Below are 22,022 nucleotides of genomic sequence, written 5' to 3'. Positions count from 1 at the left end.
GATAATGGTTGCTCGAGACACATTTCATATTTAGGCATGGTCAAGAGGCTTCTATAAGTGTTAAGGAGTGTGATATTATATATGAAAAGATGAAGTTCTTTATATTTTGACTTTTGTTTGACATTAACAGTAGCTCATCATCACAGACTGCAGCTGTAGCCTATGCAAGTCTACCAAGAGTCTACCCAATGCAGTGGCCAAAGACCAACCAAAGCTAAACTTCCTTGTCTTCTGCGTCATTCTTCGTCACTGCCGTGGTTGCGCATCAGCTCAGCTGGGTATCAACCATCAGCAAAGAGCCCTTTAACAGAAGTTTCTAGTCTGAGGGGACCTCCTTGAAAGAGCATAGTTGGACATCACGTACAAACAAGGACCTAAATTATAACTTTAGTACACGTCCCTGTTTTCACCTGCGTACATCTCCAAAGTAGCATCAGGAAAGGGATATTTTTTTAGCTAGAAGTTGGCTGTTTGCTTGTTGAGTTTTGTAGCTAACTACCCAGCTAGCATTAGCTAGATGTGGTTTGTTTGTCCTATTCCAAGCACTAAAGGGTCCTGTGTTTATAGATACTGCACAGAAAGGGTCAATTAAGCGAACACAGCATTGGAAAATCGGTTACACCATGAATCCTGAATAGTGAGTATCCACTTGTAGCTGTGAGATTACTAATGTAGCGATATCTTATCAGGTAGCAGCTAAGATAATCAGAAATTAGTCTGCGTATTGGCAGTCGCTAGCTAGGTTAGCTAACTCTGTCATCAATGTTTAGCTAACCTAACTAGCAACTATATAGCTAAGATTAATAGCTGACGTTAAATATGTAACACTCCGTAATACTAGCTTTGCTTTATTTTACACAAATTGTCCCTTTAACCTATGTGGCTAACAAGTCAGTTGGTTACTCCTGATGTGTTATTGCCGTGTTGTTCATGGGAATGCTAGAAGCTAGCTAGCTATCGATGGCATGTCAGACAATGTCAGATGATGGCTAGGTTGTCATAACAAAGGAGTTTACGTTAAGTGTCACACCCGAAGACTGAATTTAAATTAGCATCTTTGACATAATCATAATTTAACCGTCTTTCTTTTCTTCTTTTCCAGTGATTATTTGTTCAAGCTTCTCCTCATTGGTGATTCTGGTGTGGGAAAGTCTTGCCTCCTTTTACGATTTGCTGTAAGTAAAGAAATAATAACGTTACGTTAATCCTCACCAATTTACTGGAGTGATGGTGAACTTTTCGTATACGGTGTAATGTTCATTTTGGCCTGCTCAAATGGCAGTGCAGCCTACATACCAGTGTTTTTGAAATAACTACCCTTTAGCTTACACTTACATGGACCAATCCCAAAAAATATTGGTCATGAAGGCTAAAGGCCTTGATATGGGTATTTGTGTGATTTACATATCCATAAGTCTGTTGTAGAATTTAAAATATTTCTGAAAACGTCAATGACTATGTTGTATGAATGAATACACAAACTGTAGCATATTAATGTAATAATGTAGTAATAGTAATATTGATAATACTGTGCCAGGTGTCTAAAGCCCCCATGCTTTTTCTGTGATACACACACACACACACACACACACAAACACAAACACAGAGTAGGATACATCTTCTATGGCTGATTGTGGGTCTGTGTGTATGTTCCAGGATGATACCTACACAGAGAGTTATATAAGCACAATTGGTGTCGACTTCAAGATCCGAACCATTGAGCTAGATGGAAAGACCATCAAACTGCAGATAGTGAGTTCTCCAGTTTTCACTCCAACTCTTCACTATTTAATCAATATACAAGTATATTTTTGTCTCTTATACTGTATCTCAACTAAATCGGCATTATAAAATGTATTAAGTATATATACTCTTTTGATCCCGTGAGGGAAATTTGGTCTCTGCATTTAACCCAATCCGTGAATTAGTGAAACACACACACAGCACACGGTGAACACACAGTGAGGTGAAGCACACACTAATCCCAGCGCAGTGAGCGGCGCTCGGGGAGTGTGGGGTTGCAGTGAGGGGTTAGGTGCTTTGCTCAAGTGCACTTCAGCCATGGCCCACTGGTCGGGGCTCGAACCGGCAACCCTCCGGTTACAAGTCCAGAGTGCTAACCAGTGGGCAGCACTATTGGATATCTAGGATCATATACGTAGTATATTCACATCCTAATCATAGGTTGTTATTTTGTGGTCAACCATTGAGTGAAAGTGCCACAAGAACTGCTGTTAAAATTAGATGGGAAAGGATTCTTTCAGAATGTTTGTAACTTCCTGTCAGTCTTAACTCCCATTCTGACTTTCTGTCATATACAACTGCATTGTAAATATAAAGTCAAAATAAACATATTTCTTTATTGCTCTTTGTTGTTTGGCTCAGACCACATACTAAGTTTGTACACTTGGAGGTGTAGTGGTCTGGATATTTTGTGTATTATGTATATCTGAAATGCTGTTTTTAAATCTTCAGTGGGATACAGCTGGTCAGGAGCGTTTTCGCACCATCACGTCTAGTTACTACAGAGGAGCACATGGTATCATCGTTGTATATGATGTCACTGATCAGGTTTGTCATAGCCTAAAAAACAGGGTTGGCCCTCACACTATCCGAGCAAAACAAAAATGATTATATAACTCTTTACCAGGCATAGCTTTGATATTAGGAACACTGACAAGAATCCACAGATGAAATAAATAAAATAATGAAATGCCATAGGGGACTGTGAAAATGTAATCTTTCCCTGTTTTAATACTCAGGAGTCTTACAGCAACATAAAGCAGTGGCTTCAAGAGATTGACCGCTATGCCAATGAGAATGTCAACAAGCTGCTTGTGGGCAACAAGTGTGATCTCACCACTAAGAAAGTGGTTGACTACACCACAGCTAAGGTGAGTGTGACGATGGCTCAGAAACATAGCATTCTGACTTCATATGGTCACAGAAGCACTGATTAAAATCTCTTTTAAAAGCCATAACAGGAAGACTACAGTCTGTCTCAGAACAGTTTAACAGGAAGACGGAACAAATTCTGTTCTGAATCTGTTGAATCTGATGAAGATCATGTGACTCTCAAAACATCAAAAAATCCAAACAGCTAGAGGGAAAGACCCAAACATGACCTAGCAGTTTTCTTAAGAGTTTAAGCTACACATCTGACTTATGTGTAATGTGTTTGCTGTCTGCATCTCTTTTGCCTGGGCTTTGCACTAACTCTGCCTTTTCCTGCTCCTGCTGTAGGAGTTTGCAGACTCCCTGGCAGTCCCCTTCTTGGAGACTAGCGCTAAGAATGCCACCAATGTCGAGCAGGCCTTCATGACCATGGCAGCCGAGATTAAGAAACGGATGGGCCCGGGGGCCACGGCCGGAGGAGATAAGCCCAACTTAAAGATCGACAGCACCCCCGTGCGACAGTCAGGTGGAGGGTGCTGCTAGGACTGACCCGCTTTTATCGTCTAGTCGTGTAACAGGGCAGGGGCTGAACTTGGACTCTTGCACAGAAGCAAGAAGGGCACAAATGTGGTGGCAATGGAATGGAAAGAGGTGGAGGGCAGCAGAGAGTGAGACCTTTGGTCCTACATTTAAATAGAAGCTCAAAGTAACACACACACAGTACACTTTCTAATGAAAAAAAACAGTTTCAAATTCAAACCAAAATACATTTTGTCTTACCTACAGGATTGTCCCTATTTACAGAATTTGCATTTGAATTTGTGATGACACTTAAACATACATTAACATCAGCTTGACGGGGGAAATTGAAGGTTATAGTGATGTTATAATGACACAGTGTCTTATACATGTAACCTATGGCCTTTTATTTTACAGCTAGGTGCTCTTCATACCTTTTCTCTCAATGTGCTTAGTACATTCTGATAATTTTCTTTTAAAGGAATGAAAACTATACTGTTATTTAATGATGATGGTGGCAAGGATGATTGTGAGTGATGGATTTGATATACAGTGTCCACCATTTTTAATATGAAACGTCTATAATTCATGGTCAAATTCTCAACATATCTCCATAGATTATGATATTTGTTGTGGCATGAGGTTCAGGTCATGTTTAAGAGTCCTCCAACAAGTCAGTCTAGGACTGGGACAATGTGGAAAGGTCATAGCAGCAATATAGGGTACCATCATCTCAGCTGTCATTGGTTTGATAAAACAGTTTTTATTATTTTGTTGCTGTTTTATTGTGGTCTTTTATATAAATATGTTTTGCTTGGGTCTCCATCAACTATTTTAATTGTAACTGTATCAATGATTGTGTAATTTAACGCTGTTTAAGCCAATTGTCTTACTTTGAGAATAATTCTTATAGACCAGAATCTACAGAGATGTGGTTAAATCCACTTTCATATATTTATGTTATTGTATCATCCAGTGTCTTTGGAAACACTCCTTGGTTATAACCCTGTGTTGACATCTGTTTGGCAGTTGGCATGTTTCTGTGTTGCAAGGTTTTTTGACTGAAATGGAATGCCTCCTTGCAAACAAGCTGAAAAGATTACTTTATACACACTGCGGATGTCACCACGTTTCCAAGGAAATACACTACTTTTTATTCCCACCTCACATGAGAATGTTTCATCGTATAAAGGAAGGGCTTAGTATTAAGAACCCAGATTCACCAGGTCCTGGCTCATTTGAGAAACTCCGTTGCAGACATGATAAAATTCACTGGAAATTTCAGTGTAAATGTGCTGATAACATGACAGCTAGTTAACTACTGTGAGCTATTGACACTTACATGCTGAAGCTGTTTTTGTAATAATGTGTGGACACATGCTGTCACATAATGTTTTTGACTTATGAAATAAATAATTTTGCATGCGATAAATGTGGTGTAAGACCCTTTTATAAGTATAAGTATATATACTCTTTTGATCCCGTGAGGAAAATTTGGTCTTTGCATGGTCTTTGCATTTTTGTGGTGGTGCTGATTTTGCTCAAACTCAGCAAGATAATAAATGGATGATTTGTTTAAGCAGGCGATAATATCTGAGTTGTGTCGACAAGGTGAAGTGGAGAAGCTGGCTTCCAGCAGATGGCACTGCTTGTTGTTTTCGGGTCGTGATTTTCCATGAGCGCAATAACTACGTCTTCCGGGGCGGGGTGTGCCATTTGTGCGTGCATTGACCACAACTGTTTTCCAGTTGGAGGCAAACACAGCTGCTGTTGTTTTCCAGTGTAGCCTGAATTCTTTCTGTTAGGCAGTGGGGGTTTCGATATAAACTGCCGTCTCATTTTTAATTTGGAAAGGTAATAACTTCTGTACGTTTTTGTCTATTAGGTCAACTGAGAAATGTTAATGATCATGTATTTTGAAATTGCAACTTAAAAGCTAGCGCTAGAAGGCTGACGTTAACTTTGGTGTGTAACATAGAAAGCTGTCCTTAGCTGTCTGAAACCAGCAAACGAATATGAGTATATATGTATCTTATGTGTAAGTATCACTGTAACACAGGTAACAGGGTGAATTGTTATTGACTTTGTGGCAACACAATGTTAATTATCAAACGTGTATTCAGTTGTCAAAGTATAGAAGCTAAGGGTTGTCTGACTCTTGGTTAGCTTGGATAGCAAGGTGGTGGTCCTCAATGTTAGCTAGTCATCATGTCTACTTAGATGTCTACGGTTATCTAATGCCAGTTAGACTGACGTTGGCACTCTATCTTTGCTATTATTAACGCAGCGGTATGAAAGAACGGCTCTGTAGACATCCTAACGGTGATGACGGTAGCATTAGTCAACTAGTTAATCTGCAGAAGACTGATGCATAGATGTTGTTAACCTATAATGTAGCTATCGCTTTCGTAAGCGATTCCTGGTGTAGGACCAGAGACGTTACGCTAGCTAACATGAACTCTCCCTGCCGGACGAGGCTATAAGGTTAATACTAGTTTTTAATGAGCTTACTGTTTCTAGATTTACATATTGCAGCTGTAGCGTTGCCAAATGGAGGGAGATGATTCTGAGTTTCCTCCAGAGTCATCGGAGCATTCTCATTCTCAGAGAGGGAGTGTGGCTTCCTCTGTCACCCGAGGTCAGTGCATCAGTGCTGTTTTCCTTCTTAAAAGTGTTTTAGAATGCCTCAATACACTTTTCATTTATTTTGATATTCCCTAAATGTATCCAGTGCCATTTCATGAAATAGAGCTTCCCTTGATTTGCCCTTAGTCTATTGGTATGTTTTGGCAGACAACTTATTGATTGTCCTTAAATTTTGTCACAAATATTAAAATTTCTATAAGAATTTCCAATACACCTACTGTACATTTAAGACATTTAATGACATTGTCATGTCATTGTCCATGTCCAAAAAATAAATAAAAAAAAACGTTAATTTCTTTCTCTGTCCTCCTTTCTCTGTTTCCCTCTAGCCCAAGATGTGCTTGTCTATTTGGTGACTGATAGTGCTGTGCACTTATGCGTGGATGGTGTTGGCTGTGTGAGCGTGCAGGAAATGGGGCGTAGTGTCCGAGAAGCCCTAAACACCCCAGACTCTGTCCAAGACGCCTTTGCCTTCTGGCTCTGCTCTCCTCTGCTGGGTAAAGCTTGTCCTCAGTGTTTCCCATATATTGACTTATTTGTGGCGGCCCACCACAATATCAACATTGACCACCACAGGTTGTGCTAAATTGTGCTTAAAGCTGGTTAGCATCATAACCACGTTGCGTTCATTTGTTAAAAACTGTTGCATTCAAGTTAATTCGGCAAACCACAAATAGAATTCAATTCTGTGGGAAAACACTGGACCTATTAAAGTTATGTGCTTGAAATGATGGCGTTACATTGCGGTCTGGTGCTCCAGGCCGACTGCAGTTATCTCTTCCTGAACAGCTGTATGCCAGCTGACAATATTTATTTGCTGTGTCCCATCATAAAAGCTTACATTGTTTGGCCTTTTGGTTGTTCTGAGGATTAAGTGATATTTTGAGGATTAGAGATATAATAAATGACTTCTCTGTTTGACTTGAGTCTTGTTTTTGATCTGACGGCAAGGGACCACAAGAAGCTTTCAGGGTATAAAAAGCATTCATTATTGTTCAGCACATTGCAAGTTTTGTGACCTTTCTAAAGCCTTGCGGTAGTGTATCTGTATTCTCATACATGTGTAGTGATGATCAGAAAAATGACAAACTAGCCCTCATCAAACTTCAGAATCAGATTCTTTAGATTTGTTAGCATCCTTCTTGATATTCTATAACAACCTTGTCATTCCCTTGACTTTGTTTTGCATTCAGAGTTGCAGTTGAAACCAAAGCATCAGCCTTATAAACTGTGTCGGCAGTGGCAGGACCTGCTTTATCGCTTCACAGAGGCTTCAGATGACGACATTGCTCAAGGTTTGTGGGTGGTGTTTGTGAAAGAGTGTGGTCATTCTTTAATTGTTTAATGTACCGTGCTATGTTGAAGTTACATGAGACATTGTTTTTCACTAACAGATGAGCCTTGTCTGCAATACAGGAGAAATGTTTTCTACCCCAAGTCAAAAGAACTTCAGGTAATCCTGTAAAAATGTTTTTTGTGAACTCTCAATTGTAGCTTACAGAGTGTTTTGATATGCGCAATGTTTTCCAAAACATTAGTTCTAGAGACAGCACTTACATAATCGTCATAGTGCTTATAAACATTCCTCTTCAGTACATTCCTGTTGATGTCTCGCTGCTTTGCTGTTGCGAACTGTCATGAAATGCTCTTTGTCTAAAACTAGATCAAGGACGAGGGGGTGTTGAGGCTTCTCTACGATGAGGCTCGCATGAACATCCTGGAGGGACGGTACCCATGTGACCCAGAGCACTGGTTATCACTAGGTGCATTGACCTGTGCCATAGAGCTCGGCACTGGCCTCGAAGAACAGCAGGTCATCGCAGCCATCAGGTACCCATCTGCAGAAGCCAGCCATTTTGAAACTCAACCAAAAGCGCTTCTCCCTGGAGGACATCTAGTTTTAGTCAGGCATTAGAGTGCTGTCTTTGATTTGATTGGCAGGCAGATTATTCTTACATAACTACTCTAATAATTTTGTGGTTTCGTTTGGATTTTTATTTGGTTCTCTTGGGCAATTTTGTTGTGATTTTGCAGAATGGTTTTTAACAGCTCCCACGATCTTGCCAACCCTTTAGAGTTTTAAATGAGCTCAAATGTTTATATCATTTTTTGTTTACGCAATCCATGGGCCCTCACTCCCCCTTATGCCATTTGTTGATTTTCATTCAATTCTTTCCAAGTCAGGTCTGTGTCAGCACACAATCACACATTCCCGACATGCCTTTCCCTCCGTCTCTCCTGCCCCAGGGAGAAGAAGCTGTCGTCCTTCCTGCCCAGCCATCTGCTGGTGGGCGGGGGTTTTCTGTCGACCCTGCGGGGAAAGGGGGGTCGGCAGGCCGAGCTGGAGCAGAGTCTCCTGAAGGAGTACAACTCCCTGAGCCCCAACCAGGACCCCACTCATCACCTGAGACAGTACCTCAGCATCTGCCACACACTGCCTTACTACGGGTACGTTCCTGCCCGCATGAACTGTTCCAGCCGTGTGAATGTGTGTGTTTGTGCTTCACTTGCTACATTAAAGGGACAAGTTACCTCTTTGAACTTGCCTCTAGTCTGAAATGTTGGTCACATGTCTTGTGTGTTTATCTCAGTGTGTAATTATGGTTTTACTTTCTACATGAAAAGAGGAGTGATTTTTACCATTTTGGAACTTCTGCAAACATAACCCAGCATTAAAGTTGTGAGGTGTTCAAAGTGTTTTTGTTTTTGTGTTTGTTTTGTAGTTGCGCTTTCTTCTCAGCGGGGATCGATAAGCCAGCCCAGGGAATCCTACACAGAGGAGGACGCAAAGCTGTCACAGTGGGCATCAGTCTGGAGGGCGTTTATGTCATGGATGTCAAAGAGAAGGTACGTACCACCTCATCCACACACTTACCCACTCTCTCCTCCACAGTGTTGTGGTTCTAAAGAGGATGTGAGCCCTTTCGGTTCTGTTCTTCCTTCGGTTCCCCTTCTGCTTCTACTTGTTCCTGTTCACATCACAGCGCGCTGCAACTCTCTGAGCTCCTGGTCCTATGTATATTCATAAGGCATGATTAAAGCCTTAAGCAGATGATTCATTCCGCCCTCTGCTCTCTCTATGTCTCCCTACCAGCATGTACTCCTGGGCTTGCGCTTTAATGAGCTGTCCTGGGACCACAGCTACCCCGAGGGGGAGGGAGACTCGCACATCCTCTGGCTGGAGTTTGATGGGGAGGAGGCAGGGACTCCTGTCAACAAACTACTGAAGATCTACTCTAAACAGGTAAACTGGCAGTTCCTCATTCACTCCATGGTTAGCTGTCAACCCTCAATAAACTCAGTGGTTCTCGTTCATTAAAGCATACATGCTAATGATTTGCTCTTAGGCTTTATGCATATTTTTATGAATCTGAATCACTCTTAGTCAACCAGGCTGTTTATAGTCTTTAATTAATGTAGTACATGTCCCTGGTGTCTCTATATTAGGCTATAATTGAAGGCCAGAGATGAACCTTCCTGTCCTGGAGAGCCCTCTCTCTCCTAAACCCGTTGTTGTGTCTCCGCTCCTGTGCACTAGGCGGAGCTGATGAGCGGCCTGATCGAGTTCTGCGTGGAGCTGCGCTCGGCCGGCGAAGCCGCTGCGTCAGGCACGGACGGCGAGGTCGCACCCGCCCAGACACCACCTGCAGGCCAGGAGGGCACCACGGAGCGGGCGCGGGGGAACCGGCGAGGGAAGCTGCGTCGGCAGAGCAGCGTGGTGTGCAGCCGTGTGCACTCGCTCAACACCATCAGCTACGTGGACGACGGTGAGACTGTAATGCAGGGATGAGGAGAGTGGCGGGGTGGAGAGGGAACAGTAACAGACATAACACATCAGACCACCGTTAGAGTTAGCACTTCTGTTGTCCCAGAGGGGTAGGTTCCAGCACATGACTACGGTTTTCAGTAAGAAGACAATAACATTTTGACCTTGAAACCAAACAGCTGTGGAAAACAAACAGCATGTAGGTTATACTTGGAAGACCCAGTTATTTCGTCACAAGATGGTATTTTAGCTTTATTGTGCAAGCTCCACTTTAAAGAGGCATCTGGATCTGTTCTGGAATTGTGGTTAGCTGTTGGGGGTATGACAAGTATGTTGTTTAGTGAGAAACCTCTTTAGAAAAGCTTCATTCTTCTAGTGAAACAAATCCTTAGAGGTTTACCATTTTCTCATTGGTCACTTACCCAGGTTGGTATCTAGTCCACATATTTGGAATTAGTGCTGCACAATTTGGGGAAAATGTCTAATTGCGATAGATTTTGCGACAGATATCGCGATTTCATTTTTCAAAGTCTAGCTTTTGTTAAAGTTGGACCACTTGTTTGGTGAGAATGTCTAGTGCATGAAAAGCACAGCACTATTGATAGGTGTGCTTCACTGTCTGTCACACAAGAAGGATGACCTGCGTATAAAAATCACAGTGACCAGATTAACCATACAGAGGCTTGCGAGCTGCTCGATGAATGGCAGCCTTTGTGAATAGCTAATTGAATTAATTGAAATTACAATCACGATTACAAATTGTTTAATTGTGCAGTCCTACCTGGAATACCCCCCTGTCCAACACCAGGATTTAGCTGTGTTTATTTCCTTTTTGTTTCCCCTTACTTGAGTATTGGTACAGTTTTAGCTTTATTTACGCACACTTACACTTTAGTCTGGTTCCTAATTCTCACCTCCCCATTTCAACCTCAGGTAAAGAAATCAAGCGCCTCAAACCAAAAAGGGCTGCGTCCTTCTTCACGAGGCAGGCCCCACCTCAGGACTATGCGGCGGTGCAGGTGGCGGAGAGTTTGGAACAGGGTTGAACCCCCAGGTGCCTCTACTACTGCCACCACCCGACCAAATCAACTGCTGCATGTCGACACCCAAGGGAGAGGAATCCAGAGTTGGAGTGACTAATTTAAACTGGACCAAGTTTGTTTATGTTTTGTGTTTTTTCTTAATGGAGAAAAAGTGGAATACGGTAGGTTAAAATGTTAACTCCTCGTGGTAGGTCGAAAACCACTTCCCTGAAAGGGAACCTTGTATAAAGTAACCATGCCTTATCTAGGTCAGTGAAGCAGGAACAGCCGTATGTCAAGGGGGAAATGAAAATAAACCATAATTTGAACCTAATTGGAAAGACATCATGGTTAAGATGTCAGATTAAATTTTCATGGTCACTTTTCATGGCCACAACAAATGCTCAGCTCATAAGGTATTCGGTAGTTTGTAGAACTTTTTCGGTAAACATTTCTTTCTTCCTTAAATATCTTAAGGCAGTCCTCAAAAGAACAACAATGACCTTGATGGCTGTTCACTGTGAATGTAGTTTTCCATTTTCTTCTCGGCCGAATTATGCAACATTTACAAACAGGGAACTCCAACCGTGACCTCTCTGACCCCCCCTCTGCACCAAAGTTAACTGTGCCTCATGTTCGCGGCTGCTTCCTAACCCTCACACTCAAATCAGGTGACCCTGGACATTAAATCAGGACGAGGACCTTTCTTACATCCTTACAGAAAACAAAAAAAGATGGAGTAGTCAACATTAAACTATCTACCCTGAATGAAATCAAGGCTCCAATACTCCAGTGTCTCTGGCAGTGATATATTTTGGTAATGTATCATGGGCTTTGTGGGGGGAAAAGAACCTCTGTCAAATGTACTGTATTCCTTCCTGTATAGGTGAAATCACAGTGCACAGAACACGGTCAATGCTGTTGCAATCAGAAGGATACAATCTTTATACACTGTTTATCTTTCCTCTACATTCTGAAATATATGGATTGTCATAAAGCCACGCTATCATTTGCCTTTATCTATGCATGATGTTCGGCTGAAGCAAAAGGAACTGTAGACGGTTAATGAGTTAGCATGTACATACACATATAGCATCTTCACCCCATCATCACTTTTCAGACGAGGCTTGAGAAGAACGCGTAAAGGAGTGGGGTACATTGTACTCCTCTGTGGTACCTCTGGACACTGTATAATATATCCAAAACAACAACAATCAACAACAATGTTGGGCCTTGGCCATTCCTGCATGTGCCAACATTTGAATGAGATTTGTGGAACCACATTGCTTTACAAATACGCTTTTTGGATAAACGTCGAGTTTAAAGTGCCTTTTGTGTTTTTAACCAACTGCAGCTGATACCATGAATTTCAGATTAACAGTATAACTGTTTTGTGTTTGTGCATTGTAATACATAATCCCTTTACGGTTTCCGTTCATTCTTCTAGTTTTATATTACTAACACTTTTGACTTAATAGAATTCAATAAACAATGTAATGTGCACTACCGAAGTTCAGTGACTGTAAGGTTTGTAAAAAAAAAAATTATATGCAGCATTCATTTTTTTATTCCTGCTTTGTACTAACAGTCTCACACTTCAATTATCAACCAATAATAATGTATACTATAGATTTTTTATTATAAATGTTTTATTTAAAAAAAATGTTGTTTATGTGGTTCTGATGTATTGAACATAAATAAAAAATCATTTATGGCAGATATTTTGATATTCCCATTATGTTTACCACTAAACACATTTCAGACATTCATAAAGCAAGGCAATCCTGCCTCCCAAAGTAGTATTCAGTAAACATGTGGTATATATTTTTTCAATAATCAGTGTATGAATGATGTGAAAAGAGCCTATGTTTTCAGGTAACTAGTAGTCAGAAGTATGAGGTAGTAGAAAAGCACAGCAGAGAGGGTTCAAGCGGAGTAGTCAAGAATCTTTGGGCATAGCCAGAAGAGAGCGATACAGAGAGGAGCTGGCAAAGGCCTTGGAAGAGAATCACCTTTGTTTTAGATCTGTGTTGCTAGCTGCTAGCTATCTTGCCTCATCTTCGCTCAAGAAGATCTGAGCCAGAGATGGACTGAAACATCACTCTTTAGAATATCTCTGCCTTGAGCGGTCCATCTTGGTCCTTGCTGACAGTCTTAGAGGTCTTCGGACTGTTGGCTCCACCCTCACGTGTCCTTTTGAACCAATGATAGCTGGTCCTCATATGACGAGAAACTAGTAGCCCGGAAAAGCTCCAGTCATCTGATGTTATGAGTTGGCACACTCCGTGTTTCACTTGCCTTTAGTAACGTCATATATATCAAAATAATATAGGTAGATATGGATATCGACCAGGGAACTAGCCCTGCCACAACACCACCTGATTCCGACGCGCAGCGTAAACGCAAAGTGCACGGAATGCTAAAGCTCTACTACGGGCTCAATGATGAAGGAAAAGGCTCAGACCAAGCCGAATCGCTGGATCCCTGTGATATTAATGGGCCTCATTTCGATCCAGAGGTCTATCTCAATAAGGTAACGTATTATGTTGGCTGTGCATTGTGATTGTTCTGTAATCTAACGTTAACGCAGTGGCTAGTTTCCTGGTTCACTCTCCCGCCCCTCAGGTTGCGCCACAGTTGTTTTGGTTAAGGCTTGCTAGCCAGTTTTACGCTATTCACCATTCGCGTTTTCCATATGGCTGCTGCCGACACGCTTTGATGTAGCTAAATGTAACCTTGCCTGTTGGTTAGATTAAGAATGTTACACATGGCAGTGTAATAATTTAATTATACCACACATTTTCCTAAACTAACACTACCACACTATCCAGAGTAGGCTACAGTAAGTAGCCTGACATTATAGCATGCTCACCTTGTGACCCTTGTACCTGTTCTCTCCTTTCTCAGCTGAGAAAAGAATGTTCTCTAGGCGAACTGATGGACCAGGAGAGCTGCATGGTGAAGCAGATACGTTCCTTGGACAGTGATATGCAGACGTTGGTGTATGAGAACTACAACAAGTTCATATCAGCAACAGGTCAGTTGGCACTAGTCAATTAGTTCTGCAACCGTCTTGTTGTGCCAGTAACAGATGCTCAAGGTTTCTTTCAGTGTAATGGTATGGCATATTGCCATCTTATTGCTTGTCATGCTTGGTCTCTTCATAGACACTATTAGGAAGATGAAGAATGATTTCAAAAAGATGGAAGATGAGATGGATTGCCTCTCTGCCAATATGTCTGCCATCACCGAGTTCAGTGCAAAGATCAGTGGAACACTGCAGGACCAACATACACAGATCACCAAGCTCTCTGGTAAAGAGGCCCAAGTGACTATGCATGCAACTGCTATATTTTAGCCTTGCCCTTGTTGTAAGCCAGTAAGATGTCCATTGTTTGTTATGCATGCTCCTTCATATAAGTTTGTCCTCTAAATGGCTGCCTCCTGTACTTATATTCATTTGCACCTTTTGATGTTTAAGGTGTTCACACACTCCTGCGCAAGCTACAGTTCCTCTTCGAGCTCCCTGCCCGGCTGAATAAGTGCCTGGAGCTCCAGGCGTACGCCCAGGCCGTGAGCTCCCACCGCCGCGCCCGCTGCGTGCTTCAGCAGTACAGCCACATGCCCTCTTTTTGTGGGATCCAGGATGACTGCAATGCCATCATGGAGCAGCTGGCTCAACAGCTACGTCAGAAGTTCAGGTAAGTCTGTCATCCAGCATCTACATTTGCAGCAGGGAATTTTGTTCAGAAAAACATGCATGTAGAACAAAAACAGAAAGTAAACTAAAATCGGAGAATCAGTATTCTGTTGGGTTTTTTTTTTGGACAGCCCTAAAAAGGGGTATTGGTGATGCAATGAGTTCTCCAATTAGCATAACCCCTTCCTTTAAGAGTTGACTGAACAAGCCCCAGTTAACAGATGCAAATAATCTAAAGGATTGTACATTACTTGGCATTATAAGTAACACTTCCATTGAGAGTAAACATATCAACATATCAAGAATGCCATCCAAAATGTCTCCACTAAAATGTGTGTGGTTCTATGTATGCACAGGGATGGTGGCTCCAATGCAAAGGACTTGTCCGAGTGCGTTGAGCTACTGCTCCAGCTGGACGAGCCTGCAGAGGAACTCTGCGACAAGTTCCTCAGCCATGCCCAGTCCAGACTAGAGTCAGACCTGCAAGGCCTAGAGGCAGAACTACGAGACCCGGTATCGCCCAGTAAACCAGCAACGACAGAGACCTCAGCTGCTCTAAAGAAGGGGGCCTCATCTGCTGCTGGCTCTCCCACTGACGCCTCCATGCATTCAGGCAACCCATTCCTCTCCGGGGCCTCCAAAACGGACATCCTGGAGTTCATCGACCGGGGCTGCAACGAGTTCGTCAGCAACCTCTGCCTGGTCATCGCCTCGTACCAGGAGCTTTTCATCAACCGTCCGCAGGAGGGCGAGCTGGCCTCGAAGAACATTCCGGAGATGGCCAGAGGCAAGCTCCACGCCTTCGTGGACGCCCTGGCAGTCCGTTACTTCTCCCTTGTGGAGCGGCGGATCCAGGAGGAGAAGGGGGTCGGGGACAACTCCCTGCTGGTGCGCGCCCTCGACCGCTTCCACCGTCGCCTGCAGGCCGTGACCAAGCTGCTCCCGGGGTCGTCCGTACCAAGCCAGGGGACAGAGATTGTGGTGCAGGCGGCCCGAGAGCGGATCAAGCAGTACCTGTCGGCCCTGCAGAGCTTCTACCTGGACAGCCTGACCGACGTGAGGCAGGCCCTGGCTGCACCTCGCCTCTCGATGGGTGGGGGCACGGGTGGAGGGGGCCTCTTGGGGGGAGGAACCAGTGGAAAAGATGCACCTCCTAACCTACCCGAACTGCTGGCCTCATTTTCAGCCTCCATCTTGAATCAGATTAAATCAGTGTTGGCCTCTGTGCATCTCTTCACAGCGAAGGATATCACCTTCTCCAACAAGCCTTACTTCAAGGTGAATACATACTAATAGCAATGTTATATATTAATGGTATAATGTTTCAGTTACAGCAGATTAAAGAAACACTATGTATTTTTTTTCCCAAAATAATAGTCTTAGACTTAGACTTATATATTGATAGCACCCTGACTCATAATAGGGAGAATGGTGTCTGTCTGGGACTGTGCACGGACCACCTGGTATTGGACTATGTCATCTTGGTATATCGTGCAGGAACATGATGCTTTTTGTCACTTTTCAATGCACTAGGTACCTCTTTAGGCCAAAGTACAGGTTCCATGAAAGTCATTTGCACTGCCCTGCATGTTGGACAATTACTCTAAAGGTCTACCCTGCACATTGAAAACTGACTCCAAGGGAGTAAATACTAATTGAATAAATACCAGTTAATATCTAAATGTCTCTTTTTTTTTTAAATCTGTTTTTGTGTGTATTTCTCATTGCTTATCAGGGAGAGTTCTGCAGTCAGGGAGTGCGGGAGAGCCTGGTGGTGAGCTTCATTAAGTTTATCTGCCAGTCGTCTCGTCAGTTCTGTGAGAGCACCGGGGACCGGGGTGGGTCCACTCCTCCTGCCCTCCTCCTGCTGCTCTCGCGCCTGTGTCTGGACTACGAGACGTCCACCATCTCTTACATACTCACCCTCACAGATGAACAGTTCCTGGTGCAGGTAAGAATATGGCAGTTTTCTTTCCTCGGGAGATGGTCTCCCTCAGAGTTGTTTTATGTCCATCTGATGATTAAACACCAATGTATTATATTTCTTATGGTGTATTTAGATGTGTAGTCAGTTATGTAATGTTATCTTCTGTGAACTGTTCCTGCTCCCCCTCAGCACCACTCTCCAGTTACTGCTGTTACTGCCCTGTGTGCCGAAGCCAGAGAGGCCGCACAGAAGCTGCTCAATCACTACGTAAAGGTACGTACGGTGCACAGCCTAGTACTCAGCAATACACACAGCAGAGACGAAAATAGACCAATCTTTTTTTGTTCTTTTTTGTTCATCGTTTTCAACATGGGTCTGCAGTGTGTCATGTTATTCAGCACGTCTGCTGCGTGTCATGATTCCATTACCACTTCGAGCGCGCATTAGCTTCTGGTACCCAAATGATGTGTCGTCCATTATCTCTTACATAATCAACACAATAAGTCAAATGTATTCAGGTTGCATGAATTGTTTGTTTTCGTAATACAATACATTGTTTGTTTCATAATACAATATGTTCTGTTATTCATCAGGTCCAGGGATTGATCATCTCTCAGATGTTACGGAAAAGTGTGGAGACCAGAGACTGGGTGAACACTATTGAGCCACGGAATGTGCGAGCAGTGATGAAGAGAGTTGTGGAAGACACCACGTCCATAGATGTCCAGGTAGTTAACCCTTTATTGAGTTTCATGATTGTAAGGCAACATTATTTGTTACTATTCCTGGTTGTTTAAATAGTTCTCAGTAAAAATTTCAAGTTTTTGCCTGAAATTGCACTGTGCCTATTTATAAGGGCATTGTTCCCACCTCTTTTGGGGTCAACCATCAAGTGCTGGACCTCTATAGAAAGCTGAGAACCTGTAACTTTCGTAGGAAGCAGTCAAGATAACTGTGTGATGTACTGACAAAGAGCTACAGAGGCTAGAATATAGTTTTTTCTTTCTGCCGGATTACAAGCATCTCTGAACTGACCACATTTCAGCCCTCTAGGTCACTTGATATCCCTTAGAAACACAACTGAGCCCTAGCACCAGGTCTTGTGAAGCTGTGTGCAAAAGTTGATCAATATAGAATGAAAATATGAGTGCTTTAGACTATTATTTGCCAAGGTATGCCCATGCGTTTTGTAAAATGCCTATGGATTCTCCCCATAGGACTTTTTGTTATCCAAAATGCATACTGACAATCAAATGCTTACTGCATATGAACCCCTTTGTGTAGAAGCATAATCCTGGTCTCAAATGAAAGGTAACACTTTGAGGTTTCTTGTGGACTATTTAGATTGTATGTCAGGTGTTCTGATATAGACTGACTACACAAAATATGGAATAATTACAAAAAAGTCTCTATTTTTGCATTTACTTTGTTGGTTCAATGAGTGTGTATAAGATAGACTATACATCTGTACAACTAATATTGGCTAATACAACATGAAGATTCATATGAGGCATCTACTTGTTGTGCTGCAGCTACACTGCAGCCAGAAGTCAGGGTATCACCAAAAGCGGAGGAGGGGGAGGGGGGCATTTTGGATCAAATTTAATTGAGACATAATAAAATGAATCTGAGAATGTAAAGCACTATACAGATTGTACATGAAAAAAGTTGTCATTTTTGGATTCCCAAGAGCCAAAGCTTTGAAATGGTGTATAACATTACTATGCTACATAGCAATATGGTGCATACAATTGATTTAGAATGTTGGGGGGAGGTGGGGGAGGGGGATAACCGTCCCGCCGGCGGGACACTGAAATTTATTTGGTTAAACTATGAAATACATTCAAATGACATTGACGATATGACAAATGATGTGTGTGTGTGTGTGAGACAAAACAAAACCTATCTAAATCAAACCGTCTGGTGCTTGACAAAGCCTGAGACAAATTATCATTTGTCCTGGTTTGGCTACAGGTGGTCAGCTGGGGAAAGTTGATTTGTGTTGAGTTGACTAGCCAGCTAAAGACCTATGCTAGCCTGTTCATGTTTTGTTTGCCTGATTTACTGTATGATGATTCATATTTTCATTCTTTGTAGGTGGGCCTTTTGTATGAGGAAGGGGTGAGAAAAGCCCACAGTAGTGATTCAAGTAAGAGGACCTTCTCTGTCTATAGCAGTTCACGACAGCAAGTGCGTTATGCGCCCAGTTACACACCAAGGTAATTTCTGCCAATCTGTACTTCATTATTTAACACTAATTATTTACTATATACTACTTTATATCTACTGCTAACATTATTCCCACTGCCAGAAATACTCTGGCTCAAACACCTAAGTTTTAGGATCATAGTGATGATTGTAGTTGCTGTTTAGAGCTGTCTGCTGACATAGTGCTTATGTTTCAGTGCTCCTATGGACACAAACCTCCTGAGTAACATCCACAAGCTTTTCTCTGAGAGGATCGACATCTTCAGTCCAGTAGAGTTCAATAAGGTAAAAAAAATATGCCATTATGCTGGACACATGATTGTGTTATAACACACTGACTCGTTTATGTGAACTAACATTTTAACCAGACCAAGTTGAAGATCTTAAAGAACACTGCATGCATATATACATTTCCTATAACTACCTCAATCAGATATTACATCTGGATTAGCTCTGGCACCTGCCGTTGTTGTGTTGTGTTGTGTTGTGTTGTGTTGTGTTGTGTTGTGTTGTGTTGTGTTGTGTTGTGTTGTGTTGTGTTGTGTTGTGTTGGTGTTGTGTTGTGCTGGTGTTGTGTGTTGTTGTCTTATTGACCTGTAATAAAGAGAATTTAACCTGCACAGATCTACTTACCCTTTTCAAATTGGTGTGTTTTGGCTTTCAAGACTCATTTATTGTTACATCTCAGTAGAGAATAAAAATCTTGGCTTTCGGCTTCTCTTGCAGCAATACATAATAAGTGTATTATATGTAAGAGGTCATGTTGGTAGTGTTGTGCTGATGTTGTAGCAACTACGTCTGAGTAAGTGATTGTGTGTGTGTGTGTGTGTGTGTGTGTGTGTGTTGACAGACAGAAACATAACAGGTCTCATTGTCCATTGTCATTTGTAGTGTTGTAGCCCCCCTATACATTGATTTAAGTTGTTGTTGATGGCAGAATTCACCTTTCGAATTGTACTTTCAAGAATATTATAGTAACGTTATAGGAACATTTCCTCTTGTTTGTTCTCCCCTCCTCCAGGTCTCCGTGCTGACTGGGATTATTAAGATTAGTCTGAAGACGTTCCTAGAATGTGTTCGCCTGCGTACCTTCGGCCGCTACGGCCTGCAGCAGATCCAGGTGGACTGCCACTATCTGCAGATGTATCTCTGGCGCTTTGTGTCGGATGAGAACCTGGTGCACTTTCTATTGGATGAGATTGTCGGTAGTGCTGCCCATCGCTGTCTAGACCCCGCACCTATGGAGCAGAGTGTCATTGAGGTCATCTGTGAGAGAGGTTAAAAAGGACCCTACGTACGTTACCAGCTACTTCAGAAACTCTAAATCCACCCTTGCTGGTCTCCTGAACCTATGAAAGAACTTTATGAATGGTCACTTCAGTTGTCACTGAGGTTGAAGTACAGGCAGTAATATATTGATTCATATTAATCTGTTACACAAGTGAATTTGTTTTATGGAATGTATGTGAATGTTGCCTAAAATTGGAAAAAAAAAAAAATTAAACTCAATTAGTCTCTCAGCTGTCATGTCACTCACCAGTCACCGTATCATGGACCAGGCAGCCAAGGACATCTAACATCTAATATTTCAACTATTTAGCGTAAGCTAAAAGTAGCATGGTAGCGTTTAGCGAAGCGATCGGTTGCATGGTGAAAAATTCTATTAAGGTAGATAGTGAAGTGTAATTGAAAAAAAGATTGGAAAATGTCAGTGAACTGTTTCGTTGGTACTTTATGGTATCTCGGAGGACCTCTATCATGAAAGTGAAGGTCATCCTCCGGAAGGAAAGACACTTGTTGGATACTCTGACTCAGTAGCTATGTTGGTGTGCAGGGTCTTTTTCCTCACAAATCCCATGACAATTGGACTACTGTCCATATAGGCATAGTCTTAGAAGGACTTTATTGGGGCCAAACTTTTTCTGAAGGTTATTGTAGGCAAGCTTAAAAACGACATTTTGCGAGTTGAATGTTCGATAAAGCCATAATACTAGAGAAGACCTGAATTTTGAGTGATGGAGACAGAAGCAGTTGAGGGTTATTTTCAAGGTTCCTTGAGTGGTTCTAGTCTGTGACACCTGAATATGGCCTGTTAGGTTGACCTCAAGATAGATACAGTGTTTATAAAAGTATTCACCCCCCTTGGATATTTCCACTTTTACTGCTTTTATAAATGGAATCTTGATCAATTTAATTTGCCTTTTTTTTACAATCATTTACAAACAAATAATTTTAACATAATCCAAAATGATGCCAATCCAAAAAGCAGCCTGTGCCTCACAGTCCCGCCCCTCCTCCGAGAGAGCTTAGTTTCCGGAAGTAAATTTCCCATTCATTTCTCCCATTGACTTTTGGAAAAATCCGCATCTAAAGAGTTTTAAAGCATGTCTTAGGCTAATCAGCTACGGCGTAACTCATAAGCATACAACATATCATTTCGACTGGTTGCAGTTCATTCTGTGGTTCCACATGAGGGCGCTCGTCCACGAGTGCAGAATGCATGGAGGTCTATGGAGCTGTACCCCTCAAAATCCACTTTTCTCTGGATATAATTTTTTTTCAACTAATTTAGATATTGTATTCGAAAGGGGAGGCAAAGAAAATACACTTGGTGGAGTATTATATTTTTTAAAGTCACTTAATTGTTCTAAAAAGCCTTTCAAACGTGTCAATGACGTCACTCATTAGCACAATGCTAGTGTGTTATGGGCAACAACGACCCAAACTGTAAGAAATCAAAAGGACATAAGTACTCGTTCATTCAACTTTTGACCTATAACCCATGTTAAAGTTATATAAACTACAATTAAATCTGAGATTTGTCAACGACAATCAGGTGAAAGAGACAAATTTAGCCGTCTAGCTCCATTGACTACCATTCATTCTGCACTCATGGCGATCGCCCCCAGTGGAAATCTGGTGGAACTGCAACCAAAATTCGGTACAATTGGACTTAATACGGAGTGGCCAGGGTCTCTGTAGACGGGCGCCTGTTTTGAGTCTACCATGTGCAGTTAAGTTTTTATGGCTTATACCCGAATTGTTAATGGAGAAATTGCATTGAATTCTTACTTACGGAAACTCCTGTGGGTGGGACTGTGATGCTCTATATGAGCATACACAATCGCTTAGTACAGCCGTAGCTGGTTTTGAGTCTACCATGTGCAATTAAGTTTTTATGGCTTATGAGAAATTGCATCGAATTCTTACTTCCGGAAACTCCTGTGGGCGGGACTGTGATGCTCTATGTGAAACTCCCTACTGAAATGTGCATGTTGAAAACACTCCCTCCTTCTGCAGCCAAGCACCCACCAGTCTTTACAACTGAAATTAGTTTGT

The 22,022-nt window shown here is 42.1% G+C and overlaps 3 protein-coding genes across 5 annotated transcripts; all 3 read left to right on the top strand.

Annotated features, from left to right (window-relative positions):
• Positions 1–250: 250 nt before the first annotated feature.
• On the top strand, positions 251–4,842 carry rab1bb (RAB1B, member RAS oncogene family b). The gene is made up of 6 exons (XM_048270596.1): positions 251–637; positions 1,103–1,175; positions 1,657–1,752; positions 2,476–2,571; positions 2,763–2,894; positions 3,244–4,842. The coding sequence occupies exons 1-6, from the start codon at positions 624–626 to the stop codon at positions 3,436–3,438; spliced, it is 606 nt and encodes a 201-aa protein (XP_048126553.1). The 5' UTR covers positions 251–623; the 3' UTR covers positions 3,439–4,842.
• A 94-nt stretch (positions 4,843–4,936) lies between these two features.
• frmd8 (FERM domain containing 8) lies at positions 4,937–12,565 on the top strand. 3 transcript variants are annotated; one of them, XM_048270584.1, is made up of 11 exons: positions 4,937–5,268; positions 5,950–6,052; positions 6,390–6,557; positions 7,254–7,355; positions 7,455–7,513; positions 7,724–7,890; positions 8,308–8,508; positions 8,784–8,907; positions 9,155–9,304; positions 9,599–9,827; positions 10,760–12,565. In XM_048270584.1, the coding sequence occupies exons 2-11, from the start codon at positions 5,965–5,967 to the stop codon at positions 10,870–10,872; spliced, it is 1,401 nt and encodes a 466-aa protein (XP_048126541.1). In that variant the 5' UTR covers positions 4,937–5,268; positions 5,950–5,964; the 3' UTR covers positions 10,873–12,565. The 3 variants fall into 3 exon arrangements, with proteins under 3 accessions (XP_048126541.1, XP_048126523.1, XP_048126532.1); XM_048270566.1 differs by having other exon boundaries at positions 5,935–6,052; XM_048270575.1 differs by having other exon boundaries at positions 4,937–6,052.
• A 510-nt stretch (positions 12,566–13,075) lies between these two features.
• Positions 13,076–20,877, top strand: vps51 (VPS51 subunit of GARP complex). The gene is made up of 11 exons (XM_048270555.1): positions 13,076–13,381; positions 13,756–13,885; positions 14,016–14,162; positions 14,330–14,549; positions 14,905–15,826; positions 16,284–16,499; positions 16,665–16,748; positions 17,069–17,203; positions 18,573–18,694; positions 18,881–18,968; positions 19,705–20,877. The coding sequence occupies exons 1-11, from the start codon at positions 13,187–13,189 to the stop codon at positions 19,963–19,965; spliced, it is 2,520 nt and encodes an 839-aa protein (XP_048126512.1). The 5' UTR covers positions 13,076–13,186; the 3' UTR covers positions 19,966–20,877.
• Positions 20,878–22,022: the final 1,145 nt, after the last annotated feature.

Source organism: Alosa alosa, chromosome 2, assembly GCF_017589495.1.
Source record: "Alosa alosa isolate M-15738 ecotype Scorff River chromosome 2, AALO_Geno_1.1, whole genome shotgun sequence".
Taxonomy (NCBI): Eukaryota; Metazoa; Chordata; class Actinopteri; order Clupeiformes; family Clupeidae; genus Alosa; species Alosa alosa.
Note: the sequence above shows the minus strand (reverse complement) of the source record. Positions and strands in the feature narration are given on the sequence as shown.